This window comes from Sinohyriopsis cumingii, chromosome 7 (genome assembly GCF_028554795.1).
Source record: "Sinohyriopsis cumingii isolate HCF-2022 chromosome 7, ASM2855479v2, whole genome shotgun sequence".
Taxonomy (NCBI): domain Eukaryota; kingdom Metazoa; phylum Mollusca; class Bivalvia; order Unionida; family Unionidae; genus Sinohyriopsis; species Sinohyriopsis cumingii.
Window position 1 is genome coordinate 138,308,318 of NC_142967.1, and position 15,643 is coordinate 138,323,960.

The 15,643-nt window shown below is 33.6% G+C and overlaps 1 protein-coding gene across 4 annotated transcripts in view; it reads right to left on the reverse strand.

Annotated features, from left to right (window-relative positions):
- The window catches only part of LOC149796227 (oxysterol-binding protein-related protein 11-like), a 133,993-nt gene that overhangs the window by 19,944 nt on the left and 98,406 nt on the right, over positions 1-15,643 (reverse strand). For all 4 annotated transcript variants that reach the window (XR_016422508.1, XM_089966186.1, XM_089966187.1 and 1 more), the window contains 3 exons: positions 14,212-14,372; positions 3,784-3,903; positions 2,578-2,739 (listed from right to left, as the gene is read on the reverse strand). Coding sequence is in view for 3 of the 4 variants with exons in the window: in XM_089966186.1 (XP_089822312.1) it covers positions 2,578-2,739; positions 3,784-3,903; positions 14,212-14,372 (443 nt within the window). In the remaining variant the exon portion in view is untranslated. The remainder of the gene's footprint in view (positions 1-2,577; positions 2,740-3,783; positions 3,904-14,211; positions 14,373-15,643) is intronic.

A 15,643-nucleotide genomic window follows, 5' to 3' on the forward strand; every position in this document is an offset into this window, starting at 1 on the left:
AATTTTCATCAGTAAAACGGTTTACAAAATGTGAGCAAACCAATAAAAGCCTCAACCAAAACCTTAAAAAAAAAAATTCTATGACTGTGATGTAGGGTCCAAGGTCAAAGGAGTGAATAAGTGTGTCACAGAATCAACTGCCTAGGCTCCGTAATGATCCATCCCAAGCATAAACACAATACATCATAGTATTTTGGAAACATTAAGCAAATGAAAAATTCTAACCAAAACCGTAATGCAAATTTTGTGACTATGACCATAACAAGGATGTAAAAGACACATGCTAGCATGTTACAGAATTATGTATCTTAGATTCATAATTATTCAAACCAGGTAAGAGCAAAATCCATCAAGGGCTTTAGGAAATGTAGCACATGACGAAAGTCTTACCAAACCTTACTGCACATTTTCATGGTGACACTGACCCCGAAGACAAAGTGGTACGTAAGCATGTCACAAAATGTACTGGCCAGGTTTCATAATAATTCATCCTAACTATAAATAATATACACCACAGAGCCGAGGAAATAAAAGCAAACCTTTAACCAAATGCCAAAATACAAATTTTCTAAGACTGACTTTGAGCTCAAGGTCAAATAAGCAAGCAAGCGTGTTTGCAGAATGAATTTTCTTAGCTTCATAATGATTCATACAAAGTATCATAAAAATCTATCACATTGTTTTGGAAATATATGCAAAAACATATATGTAACCAAAACAAAAACTGTTAATGCCGACATCAATGCCAACACTGGTGAAAAAGTGATTGCTGTGTCTCACTTTTCCACTAACATGGGCTCAACAATGTTTGATGGGTTGGAAGGCGATCCCTAAAACCCATCTAATTTCATTTGAACTGATGAACATAAATCACTTTGAATATCCTGGTCTTTCCTGATCACCCATACTTAGTTCCATTACTCAGACCTGCCAACACTGAAAAAATAAAAATCAGGAAAATCACCATTAAAAATCAGGAGGCAGGGTAAAAAATCAGGAGGTACAACAGTAAAGTGTATATATCATGATAAAGATGTCTACTTTTGTTATTTCAGTCCATTGTATGTTGTAGATATGCATTTATGCAAAAGTTCATCATTTATTTGCCCTTGGGTGCCAAATTTGCTAACAAGAATAGCATCCAGGGTTAATGCTGACAGGCTGGCTCTTTGGCTAGTTGTTTTTTCTGACCACTGAGAATGCTCTCTCAGCATTGCTGTTGCTGTGCAGTATTGAAAGTATTGATAGCATTACTCTCATAAGGGTTGGAAACAACAGATGGCCAGATCCATCCTTTTTTTACCTGAGAACAAACCACTGATGATCTGCTCTTTCCACATTCAATTCTGTGTCTAAATTAGTAGATTTGGTAAAGCTGAAACTCTCTATGCAGATCATCAGTGCCGATTCCTTCCATTTGGCTGGAGAAAAAGGCCAGGTCCATAAATGATACTACAGATTGTTTAGACACATCTGCAATGCTTGCACTGTGTTTATTAATGTCGTATTGAGAGATGCTGTGAGCAACATTGGCAGAATGCATAATAGGCCCAGCAAGTCGATGGTTGAATGAAAGCAAACTGCTTCTCCCAATCACTCCTATATTTTTATCCCGATTCTTATTCTTGGCTGGTGAAAATTCATCAGTTACTTTTTTTTTTTTGCTTCTTGCTGAGAAACTTATCCATTATATTGCTGTGATTTGCTGATGGGGTCGGATAAAGAGAACCACAATGTGAGACAATCTCTTTGTATTGGTGGATGAAAAATGGAAATCAAGCCGGATATGGTAAAGTACTAAGAAACATGTCAGACACATGTCTTGAGGAGTTGAAAAATCTGGATTTTTTCTTAGAAATTGGTGAATCGGGAGATAGGTCCAAAAAATCGGGATTCTCCAGATTTTTTCAGTAGGGTTGGCAGGTCTGAGTACCTCATAAAAATAATTTCCAAAGTGGGAACAAGTTTTAGACTGATACACAAATAGAATAAAGCCCATTAATCGAGACTCTTTTAACTGTAATGTCTTGGTATCCCTTAAAATCTGGAACTTCTATTATTTCCTGAAGTGATTCTGAATAGTAGACATATACTCATCAATCAATCGAAAATGACGGATAAATGAAACAGATTAATGTTAGAATTTCATTGAGGGCAAAATACCATGGATTCCTATGTAAAATTCATTTGAGAGAGTCATATTTCCAAATGATGTCTTTGGTGAGAAACTAGTTCAATGCCCTTCCCCTTTCATTTTCAAGTACTTGCCATAATATAAGCTTCAATTTCTGGACATAAATAATTTGAGAACTCTGTTAATTTAATACAAATTCAACACTTGTTTGTATGAAAAATAAGCAAAAGTGTCCAGATTAAGAAGGTTTTCATTCTATACGAAGAAAAGCTTTTGCTTTGTTACTTTGTCAAACTAATGTAAGTGGGGAAAAGATCTGTCAAATGTAATAGCTATCAAAGACAGATAGCACATGACAGAGGAAGTGCTAAGCTAACCAAGCTCACTCTTCCATGACAAATAATGATTTGGCTCATTTCCAAGTTATTATATCAAGTACTTACAAAACGTTTGTGTTCTGTGGCCGTATTGACATCACCCAGTTTCAATGCATTGGTCACGTGCTGCCAAAGCTTCCTTGACTCAAACTCTCCTTGTTTTTCCAATGGACGAACACGCTTATGCCAAATTTTAAATTTATTCACATCTACCACTTTCGTTTCACCCTGTGTTAATAAAATAAAAATACAACAACAAATTAGTCTTTAAAGTTAATACATGCAATTTTATTTGGTAGTTCATGACCTACTTCTAAATCCATATAAAAAATGAAGTTTTGCCAACAGAAAAGTGTAATAACATATCCTCCTTTAAACAGAGCACCCAAATATTATACCTCTCTTTCTCACAAATGTGATCAATGAATAAACTGTGAATGTCCTATGTGTTCATTAAATAAATTGTGAATGACCTATGTGTTCATTTAATAAATTGTGAATGACCTATGTGATCATTTAATAAACTGTGAATGACCTATGCATTCATTTAATAAACTGTGAATGACCTGTGTGATCATTTAATAAACTGTGAATGACCTATGTGATCATTAAATAAATTGTGAATGACCTATGTGATCATTTAATAAATTGTGAATGACCTATGTGATCATTTAATAAAGTGTGAATGACCTAGGGAATTGTCAACAGAAAAAGGGTCCCATATACAGTGCTGTATCCAGGATTTTGCTAAAGACGCAGCTTAGAAGACATTCCGGCCTATATAGTATGCATTTCAAAGCAATATTAAATTCTATAACCCTTGGAAATTGAAGTCACAGAATCCAATTTTATTGCATACTACACATTTATTCCAAGATGTACCCATGATAAGACTTTTGGTGGCATCAGGTAGATTCTATGTTGAATATATCTAGTAAAGGGAGTCACAACACAATAAACAGTATTGGTATGCTTCATGCCTTCATCAAATGATGCAACCGCACACTGCAATTTTCTTAATAGTAAGCGTACCATGTAAGAGTTATGACTGAAGAAGGATGGATGGATGAACACAGATACATAGGTACATGGACGAAGCAAATCCTCCTGTATACTACATGCTTCTCAAAATGAATAAATATTTAAAGCAAAGTGTCATCAAAATATTTGACACCAATCCAATTACTTTATACAAATTACTGCAAAGCAGGTAATAAGCAAATATATCATTTAAAAGTTGGGTTTTCTGACATTAAATGCAAGTATTCTTACATCTGCATAGTAAATTTCTAACTGGCTGTTCCACTCTCCCTGAACTTTACAAACAATGCTACCCGTGTTTCCATTCTTCACCTCTGCTGTCAAACGATGAAGCTTCCCTCCATAGAAAGGCTACAAAATAAATTTGTACATAAAGATAAAAAAATATCATCATTTATAATCCAATGAAAATTTAACATTCAGAATATATATAACATGATGGAATATGGTTCATACAGTCATATTTCTCTTTTCAAGGAATTTTCAAGTACTTCCAAACGATTTCAAGGCATATTCTTTCTTACAGCATCTGAACTAGTTATCCATTTGCAAATCTGATTATCCAGACATTACAGTGAAGGGACACAAGTCCATCTGGTACAACTGAAAGACCTAATTTTTATCAAAATTTTAATTACTTTTGGAAAATAAAATAATGAAACGTTTTATTTAAAAAAATGATATATATTACTCAGTTTTATTTTCTGGATTCCCTAATGAAAATTTGTGGAGTTTCTGGCAAAATTCAAGGAGTCTTTCAAGAAATTCAAAGACTTTTCAAAGAAAAAAATCCATTTGTTTTTAAAACCCAAGTAATATTCCAGGAAATCCCTCCAATTCAATGATTTCCCAAAGTTGTATAAACCATCTGTGGAAAACATATTATACAGTTGTACAAAAAAAGAAAGGTTTCACATGTCAAAATCTCTAATGGACAATTGGGTCGCATGATGCTGATTCTGAAATGTCATCATAAACGGATCTCATCAAATTTGGGCAATTACAAATTCCATCACACACCAAGGTGTGTGTGTGTGTGTGTGATTTGAAGTTTTAACATAGCTTTGAAAAAAATTCAGTTATATCGCTATGATGTCTGCTTTGTGGCAGTTTATAGTGATGCCTAGCACTAGGGCATAATATCGCAGACATGTAGCATGATGTCCCACCCAGTCACATTATCCTGACACCGGCCGACCAGTCCTAACACTAACCTCTTAATGCTGAGTGCCTAGCAAGGCAGCTGTTAGTACCATTTTTTTAAGTCTTTGGTATGACTCAGCCGGGGATCAAACCCACGACCTCCCGCATCCGAGCGGATGCTATAGCCACTAGGGCACTGGAGCAGTCTCGCACCAAGATGAAAAGGGGTGGTCAAATGATGATTGGTAGAAGATATCATTGATGAGACTGAGAAAGAAGCATGAATTTCCACCAACAAAGAAGAAGAATTACATAAAATTCTACCTGTCAGTTCAGAAACAAGAAGGAAATGTGTATATGGATGATGAGGAGGGCTCAAGTAAATTTTATTAGCACAAGATGACAGAGATACTGCTATTCGTAATCCTTTTAATTATTTAAAAATGGTCTAAATAATCTTCACAATACATTTCTAAATTTGATATTCTTTAAATGCCTCTAGAGAATATATATCATTTTAAATATTGCTGGAAGAATTATAGTGCTGATTTCCTTTTAAAACCATTCTACTCTCCAGGGGAGATTACTACATGTACAATAATTTACCTACAATGGGGGTTGCCTCCCTTGACTTACAAAACTTGACCTGAAGGGCCAATGTCCCATGCTTTGTTAAAAAGTTTAGTAACACTATAAAAGTTATTAAAATTATTAGAAATACAAAATACATTTGGTAAAAAAGAATGGACACTATGCCATATATTCAAACCACTAAAAGCCAAAAATCTCCATAGATACCACATAAACAATATGGCCAATGAGGTATAGACACACAATCAATGTCTTTGCAATGTAAAATGTGTATCATGAATATTTACTTATTTGTCCATGTTAAGTAAAAAAAAAAAAACAACAACATCAAGTCTTTTGTTCAATAAGGTTTTTCAACATCACTGACTTGAATAATAAAATCTTTAATTTATAGTACAATACTAAAATAAAGTAGTATTTTTTTGTGTGCATCCAAACTAATGACATGAAATAAAATTGCATCACTGTACTTTGAAGTTAACAGTGCATCATGACTAATTTCCGATGATCTATACTAGGAATTATTCAAATGATAACGTTGTGATCCATTCATTTTCATGGGTCAGTGGTTCTTACTGTGGTTTTCCTGGGTTCTTTCTCCAGCATGTATAGGCAATCTTGCACTATATAATGGCATTCAACAAAAAAACAAAACAAGCAACAACATAAATTTTCACACCAATTATTGTTGATTCAGCATGTCACCTAAAGGCAAAAATTGTATACATCTCAGTTGCAATATAATTATATCAGTTTTATCAATGACCAAACTGCGAAAAGTTTATTTGGCAAAATGTCAAAATTTTATTGAAATCATTGAAATGGAGAGGGAGTACAGTAATGAAATACATGCACACTAGATTAAACTAGTTGGAGAGTGCTTCCAATAGAAAAAGTGTCAGAAGGAGGAACTTTTAAGTTACAAAAAAACATTTCCACTCCATTTACCATTTATGTATTCACTTCCGGTAATAAAATATTGTTAAAAGTCATTTAAGGAAAAAACCTTCAAAATGTTAATTTAAGAAGCTTTTTTTAAACAATATTATGTGTAAATTAAGATGAGTGCTCAAAACCTTCAAAATGTTATTTTAAAAGCTTTTTTTTAACAATATTGTGTAAATTAAAATGAGTGCTCTAAACCTTCAAAATGTTACTTTAAAAGCTTTTTTTTAAACAATATTGTGTGTAAATTAAAATGAGTGCTCAAAACCTTCAAAATGTTAATTTAAAAGCTTATTTTAAACAATATTGTGTAAATTAAAATGAGTGCTCAAAACCTTCAAAACGTTAATTTAAGAAGCTTTTTTTAAGAATATTAAGTGTAAATTAAAGCAAGTGCTCTAAACCTTCAAAATGTTAATTTAAGAAGCTTTATGTTAGAATATTATGTGTAAATTAAAACAAGTGCTCTACTAGATTAAAATAATTTCTTCCTTTTAACTGTCAAGTGTAGAAATCATCTTTGATATTCTTCAGCGATGTCTCAACTTTCATATTAACTGTTGTTATGATGGTCATGTTGGAAGTCAGTATTGCACCATTTTCAATTAAGGCAAAGTAGAGATTGTTAGAAATCTTTTGTTGAAAACCCCAGGGCTTGTTGATGGGTGGCAGGTCCAGGATCTGCCAACCTCTGCTGGAGCAAGGTCTGACATGCATATAAAAAAGTCAGAGCTGCTGAGTTGTTGTGAGGAACATACAATTCAATACAAAAGCACAATTACATGAATGAGCTTTAATAAATGAATTAAGTAGTTATTTTTAAACAATGCAGTTTCCTATCTTTACTGATCTGAATAAAATGTCCAGAATTTTTAAATGGTCTTTGTTTCCCCAAGTAAGTGGACTTGAGATTAATATAACTGAATTCAAATCAACCTTTAATTTTGTTGTGCCACATGACAGGGTACTGGATCTTTAAAAGGTTGAACACATTTTTCCTGTAGCCTGATCACATTCGACACATGGCCATGATCAATTTTTTTTTACATTGTTCTTTACAGGTGTGATGTTCTTTACAGGTGTGAAAGATGATGTTAGTCATATAATGCATCCATGTTGGGCAAATTCCTGTTTAGCTATGGGTCCATTTTCTTCATTTTTGGGTTCCTGCAGCTTTCTGGATTTGCCAATGGATGAGAAATCAAAGTTGAAATAAAGAAAACTCAAAGAGTCACACTGATTGTTTGTTACTTTAACTAGCGTGGAACCAAGTAATGCACATTGCTTTGCATTTTAGCATTGCAGTCAGTGGCTAATTAAACCATATGGTTTGGGACCAGTCATTTAATTTGCATGAACAGCCATTTTTTAGCCAGCCATTACATCAAAAATATCAAGCCTTGCTGAACAAGGCTTCAAGTGGATGACTTTCAAATTGTATCTTTCCAGGTAATAAGGTGGAAACAGATCAGACCTTAGGTCTTGGGATTTTTATGCTTATGTGGAAAGGTACTCAAATTTCGAGGTAAAATAGCACCGGATCACACTTTTCTATACATGTTGTTCCAGTCTGGCTATCATGTACAAAGCAAAACTGTCACAAAGTTTCAAGTAACATTGCTGGTGTATTATTTTGCACATATCTATATTGACATTTTACACTTTGCTTAAGAGACAATTCTGAGATTGCAGAGGAATACTTTTAACTTCCATTTTTTGGAAACGTGGGAGGTTCAACAAACTTCTGACAAAGTTTATCTCTTGGGTCTGACTGGGAAAACTGCAGGTCCCAGACCGCAGACCAACTATATTTTTAGGCCCTGACCCTGTGTCATAATGACCAGTCATTCTTGGGTAGGAGTAACGGCAAGATTATCAAGACAGTCATCGTGGCAGTAAAATTGGATGACTGGCACCATTTTCATTTAGGACCAACCAGGCATAAATAGGAAGTCTATTGGTGAAAACCTAAAGTCGATATATCCCTCCATTTGGCAGAAGCAGAGATGACAATATTTTCAAGACAGCCACCATGGTTACCATACTGAGGGTTAGTCATTTTAATTTAGGACCAACTAGACATCATAAGATGAAAAACCTATCTTCAACGACTTTCCATTTTAAGAGGAGTAGTGAAACAAGATTTTCAAGATGGTCACCTCTCAGACATCAGATTAGCTCCATTTTAATTTAGGATCAACAAAACATTATATAAAGTCTTAGTAAAAACCAAATGCTCTTATAACCATTCAATCAGGAGACGTATTGGTAATAAAAGTTGTAAGCTGGCCACTGGCAGTAAAATTTTAAAAAAACTTCTGGTGAAAACTCCATCAATATTACTTTCCCTTTAGGAGGAATAGCAATATCAAAATTTTCAAGACAGTTGCTGTGGCAGCATAATGGATGAAAGATAAGTACTATTTTCGTTTAGGACCAACTGGACAGCATAGGAAATATTTTGGTGAAAAGGACTGTCTATTCAGGAGGAGCTGCAGCAATAGGATATTTAAGATGGCTGCCATAGTGGCCATATTAGATGTCAGATCAGTAGCATTTTATTCAGGACCAACTAGACTTCATAAAACGTCTTTAATAGAAAAGCCCATGATGATGTGACTGTCCATCTAGGAGACATGATGATAACAAGATTTTCAAGATGACTGCTATGACGGCCATACTGGATGTCCAAGCAGCACCATTTTCATTCTGGATCAATCAAACCTGGGATGAATGTGTGCGTTATGTTTCATGGCAATTCTCCAAGTAGTTTGGGAGGAGTAGCGATAGCACACTTGCATTAATGGATGGATGGATGACAGACAGTGGACAAATGACCATCCAAAATGCTCTTCTGATCTTTGACCAGCAGAGCTAAAAAAACAACAACATGTTTCTATGGTAAAATATACTTGAGCTAACCAACCATTAAAATCAATTTAGAGTTCAACTGTCCAAATATATGGCTTGTTTTGCTGTTATGTATGATGTCATACCAAAAACAAGCTGATCTGCCACTAATGTAGTAGAAGTGTGCTGATGTAAAGTCCGGTCAAATAAAAATGACAAATTCTGAAGAAAGGGATGTACTAATTAATTATCACACTAAGAAGCATGATGACAAGCTGTCTCAATAGATCATTCTGCTTTTCTTCCTCCAAGCATATTACAAATAAATCATTTTTAAAAATTCTTAACAATGCAAAAATGGTTTTAGTCATGTCACTTGGCAATAATGGGGGCAGGTGAGGCAAATCCGAGTGAGACTGAGAGAGAAAAATATTTCTGTATGGGTTGATCCCTTTAATAAGAGGAATTTCATTTCAACAGCAAATACAGATTTTTATTAAATCTTTGCTAAACAGATTTTTTGATGGAAAAATAGGGGCTACAGATATCAATCTGAACATGGCAAACTTTTATTTCAAGATTAAGGATTATATTTAAAGAGGGCTGTGTCCTCCATGTATCATTTTAAAACACCACAGTTAATTTTTATAAGAGTTACTGCCTATATTTCTAACCAAATATAAGGATCTTAAGTAAATACATTCTCAATATAGCTTATAACAAGCAATTGCAAACTACAGCCCGTCACCAAGGGTTGATCCATCTCTTTACATGATTGCGTGTGGCTTTAAAATTGCATATCCCCAGCCAATGCCCTGGATGAATTTACACGTCTGGCTTGCATCAAAAACAAGTTAGAAAATAGACAGAAGTACAGTTCAGCATTTGAATCCATAGCATTTCTGTATTAAAATCCATTGAAATAATTGTCATCATCTGTTTTGAACTTGATTACCATACTGACTGTAATTCTTGCATTAGTCCTTTCAATTTCTTAAATTTCCAAAAGACCAATTTCATAACTTACTGCGAATTCCCTACACCACAATCTGTACACTAGCAGTATTCTAATATATGCCGCTTTACACATTTATTCGGGAAAATAATATCCGTGATAACTTTTGTAAAGGTCCTACTGTTAAACACAATTACTGTAGCATCATTTATTTTCATTGGGCTCAATTTATATGGTTTTGTATTTTAAAAAAGGCATTTTCATGGGTACTTAAATTCATGGTTTTGTATTTTAAAAAAGGCATTTTCATGGGTACTTAAATGCATGGTTTTGTATTTAAAAAAAGACATTTTCATGGTACTTAAATTCATGGTTTTGCATTTAAAAAAAGGCATTTTCATGGGTACTTAAATTCATGGTTTTGTATTTAAAAAAAGGCATTTTCATGGGTACTTAAATTCATGGTTTTGTATTTAAAAAAAGACATTTTCATGGGTACTTAAATTCATGGTTTTGTATTTAAAAAAAGACATTTTCATGGGTACTTAAATGCATGGTTTTGTATTTAGAAAAAGGCATTTTCATGGGTACTTAAATTCATGGTTTTGTATTTTAAAAAAGGCATTTTCATGGGTACTTAAATTCATGGTTTTGTATTAAAAAAAGGCATTTTCATGGGTACTTAAATTCATGGTTTTGTATTTAAAAAAAGACATTTTCATGGGTACTTAAATTCATGGTTTTGTATTAAAAAAAGGCATTTTCATGGGTACTTAAATTCATGGTTTTGTATTTAAAAAAAGACATTTTCATGGGCACTTAAATTCATGGTTTTGTATTTTAAAAAAGGCATTTTCATGGGTACTTAAATTCATGGTTTTGTATTTAAAAAAGGACATTTTCATGGGTACTTATATTCATGGTTTTGTATTTAAAAAAAGGCATTTTCATGGGTACTTAAATTCATGGTTTTGTATTTAAAAAAAAGGCATTTTCATGGGTACTTAAATTCATGGTTTTGTATTTAAAAAAAGACATTTTCATGGGTACTTAAATTCATGGTTTTGTATTAAAAAAAGGCATTTTCATGGGTACTTAAATTCATGGTTTTGTATTTAAAAAAAAGACATTTTCATGGGCACTTAAATTCATGGTTTTGTATTTTAAAAAAGGCATTTTCATGGGTACTTAAAATCCTGGTTTTTCCTGTCAAGGTCTGCATATTAGTAGGTATTTAATTTCATGGTTTAACCTCTACAAATAACAAAAATAAAGAATACAAAAGAATAAAACTATGCTGACACAAACGGCAGCCACTTTAATGTTTAAAGCAAAACTACCACCTGTATCAGCATAAATCAAAGACCTGTTAAGTTCAATACTTATTTTGACCAAGTGAATAAAATCAGTCGAAGCCAACACAGCCAACAAAACTAAAACAATGCTTCCATCTCTATGTTCACAAATAAAACACCCATCAAGATTAATCACTTCCGCTATTTTTTTGTTTGAGTGCTCAACATCAAAGGAAGCCGATGCAACCATCAACACTAGGCCAATTGGTTTTAAAGAAGAATTTAAAGTCACACTTCCACGAGTGGTATGCTAAATAGTTTATGGATGGAAAAAGATGTTACTGGTGATAATCAGTGCACATTATTAGTAAACCTTGCAACCTCACTAACCAAGCCAATTCATGCTGAATGGATAATTGCAGCTCATGGGACAGTGAGTGAAAGATCAGACCTAATCATCAGTGGTTTTGAGAAAGCTGGATTTGTTTACTTCAGCAATTTGGGGATTATTTACCTGAGAAGCATTTGTTAGTACCATGAGACTTGATTAACACAATGTTAATACAGTGGCTTTGTCCAAAAATCTGTAAAGTGTGAACTTTAATACACGGCTGTAATTAGTGTACATACATAGTGTTTCATTAATAATAGTGTTTCAAGAAATAGTTTTAGTATTTACAGGATTGTTGTTCTTTTGGATTAAAAATGCATGGATATAATGAAATGTGCTTTCAGAAGGATTTAAATGTTTCAGCAACAGTTGTACTCAAATAAAGGAATGATATAAGTATCAAATTTAATTTTCATATACTGTTATTTTGTATTATTTTTTCTTTCATTTTCAGTATTTCTATTGTTTGAATACCTTATGCTTTTTTCTCTATTTTGTCTCTATCCTAACTTACCTCACATATCGAGTGAAGGCATTGAGTGTAAAATTACAGCTATTGGATACCTTATAGAACGTGTGCATTGAAACAATATACATGTATAATGATTTATAATTATTGTTTCGAGAGGTTAAAAAATAAAATAAAACAAACACATGTAAAAGCTAATATTTAATTACCAGATTACAGTATTGACCTTGATGTGTCAAATACTACCGGTAGTACCTGTGTTAATGTCTAGGAATGAAACATGTTAATGTCTGAAACACTGTAAGAAAATGGGGGTGGGGAGGGCAATCATCCTAATATGTGGTTCATTTTTCAGTGGGGATTTAAATTCATGTTTAGGGCAACAATGAAAACCATGAAAATTGGTACCCGACAAAAATTGATGATATTACAGTATTTATAAATCGATGAATAGAAATTTATAATAATATTGCATATGGGAATTTTCAGGTATGGAAGATTCAACAATAAGTCTCAACAGAAACCTCCATAACTGACCTTTTAGCTATGTGTCAGTATATCAAATGAAATGACTCAAAAGGAAAACACATTTCTTAACCAGTATGCAGATCTTTTCGGCCAACACACTGCATATTTCAATTAACTCATTAACTCCACTTGTCGCATTTACATGTCATGAGGTTGCACTCAACCTCCGAGCTCTATAGGACTCACAGTACTAATTCAGTTCCCAAAGTAAACCTATGCAAACACCATGATATTAAAAATTCAATAAATTAAATTTTTTGAGTGCTCATGATCAAACCTATATTAATCAGTATAGATGAAACTTTTCTGGACCTGCATGTGTTTGAAACATGTGCTTTCAATTCCGCACCAGAGTCATGTGCTAATTTTAGTAATGAGCGTTCCAAACTCAAGACTGTTAAAGGAATGAAATTCCAGCAATAAAACAATATCTCTATTTTTTTTCACTTACAACAAGGATAAGCTCTCAAAAGTTTCTTTTTCTTAAAACATAACTTCCATCATTGCCCAATCCAAGCCAGCCAAACCCATATATACTCTATTTTATGTTCACCCATTTCCAAGCTGATTCCCATTTTTCCATGTAATTACTAGTGTGTCCTGTAATGTCAATATTATTTACACCAAAGCAGATAGTATTAAAGAAAAGGAGAAAGACAGTTCTTTAATAATACCATACAATGTTAGCTTTCTATTTGCATTAAAAAATCCAGTAGAAAAAATAAAACTTTCGAGAAAGGTTTTTTTCCCCCTCAAAAACTGCCATTTTCAGAACCAGAGTTTGTGTAAGGTTTTAGCCTTTTACCTTAGACGGATAGCAGACCAGTCTGAACAGCACATGGACAGATGAACATTTGCAAAAAGGTAGGATAAGTCTGAGGCATGAATAAAAAGGTGCCAGCACAAAAAAATTGTGGGTAAAGTATGCACCCCCTCCAAAAAATAAAATAAACCCAAATTTTCAAACTTCTGCATAAGCATGGGGAAATAGCCAATCAACAGCAATGTCTTTTAAACACCTAAGCTTTTGACTGAACAAAATTATGAGAAGCTGATGTGTCTGGATGCATTCAGATGTAATCCCTAAAATGTATTTCCCAGCCCTATTTCAGGCGATAATGGAAACAATCTTTATGGACATCAATGAGTTAATCTGATTAAGGATTAGGTACCATAATAGGAATAATTAATAACTAGTCATACTAGTTAAAGAAGCAAAAGCACATGGAGAAGTCCAAGTATCCAAAACTTTTGCTATGAACAAAACTTATGAAACTCTGGAACTGAAATTTAAACTGCATTAAAGAATTATAAAAATAATTCAACTGACCGAACATACATGGTAAATATGGTACATAACATAGTTTGCCATGTTAAATTTTATAGTGTGAGAAACATTTACTCCACGAAACACAGTGTCCATAGAAAGATAACGGATAATGAAAACTTTCTTTGGAATGAAACGAAAGAACTTTTAAGGCAAACATCTTACCTTTGTATGGAATGTAACTGCAGCTGCGTAATTTGTTTTTTGGCAGGTAATCTGAACTTTATCCCCAAGCTCCACCCATGGAGTTGTAAGAATGGATCTTGCATATGCACTAGGTAAACTGAATATATACTCCTCATCATGATTCAGCAATTTTAAATGCACTGAAAAAAAGAAAGAAAATTGTTGTTATTGTTGTTGAAGGGTTTAACACCATTTTTCAGCACACGGTAGGCTATACATGGCGGCCAGTATTAATGGTGGAGGAAGAACCCGGGAAAACCCTGGGAAGAACCACCGACCCATGAGAAGCTACTGGCAAGCTTTCTCACATACCTACATCGGCCAAATCCTAGACTCAAACCCATGAAGACAGAGGTGAGATGGCAGTGATCCATAACGGAGAGCGCTTTAGACCACTTGGCCACTCAGAGCCCCCAAAGAAAGAAAAATACACATGTATGTATCAATGAACTGTAAAGCACAATGAACATTTGGAAAGTACATTATTAAAACATTACTAAAATTTGTACAAAATTGGTGAAGAAATAAGGTTTTAATTTGAGATAAAAACCTCGCTATGTAACTGCAAGGAACCTCATACAGGCTGTATAATAGAAATCTAAGATAGATTTATCAAATTTCACAAAGCCATAGTCTTTAGCTTCTGTACAATGTAATGCAGTCTTCTTAATCAAAATAATCAGAATGTTGATCATAATTTTAAAAATCTAAAAATATGACTTGGAGCAACTTAGACAACTTGATATCACAAATCCCCACACTGTTGACATACAGGATAACTTGGACCTCTAATTCCCCTAAACCCAACTATGATGGATTGTTACGCAAGGGTCACAACCTAACTCTGTTACAAATACATATACATGTACTCTACAAACATACAAGTTGAGTCCAACCAAAAACAACACAGACCCTGATTTGTTGTGACATAATGGGCTGGCACATAAGGGTCTTTGTATTTTGTTCTATTGCTTGCTCATAAGAAATTGCAGAAATCTAGATCTGATGGCACATAATGCGATAAAACATCTTGGTCTGTGCAACTAGATTCAACTTATATGCAAGTATAGTTGGTATGTCTTCCTGCATTGATAAAATCCGTGAAAATGAAATTTAAGTAAACTTGACCACTTGTTCATCTGACCTGGCCTCAGAATCACAAGGGGAAGAGGATGTATGTATGCAGGTATAATTATGCCTCTATGGTGCAAACTGAATGTAAAGTTCTAAAAATGTTAAATTAAGAACTGCACAAACCTTAGGAAGATAAAGACTTCCAAATAATGCAAAGATAGAACATTACGTGATAAAATTTTAATATATTCAATATCTTAAAATTCTGAAAAATTTATCTAGAAAATAAAATATCTAAGGAAAAATATATGGTCTGAGTTTGTTATATAAAAGGAGA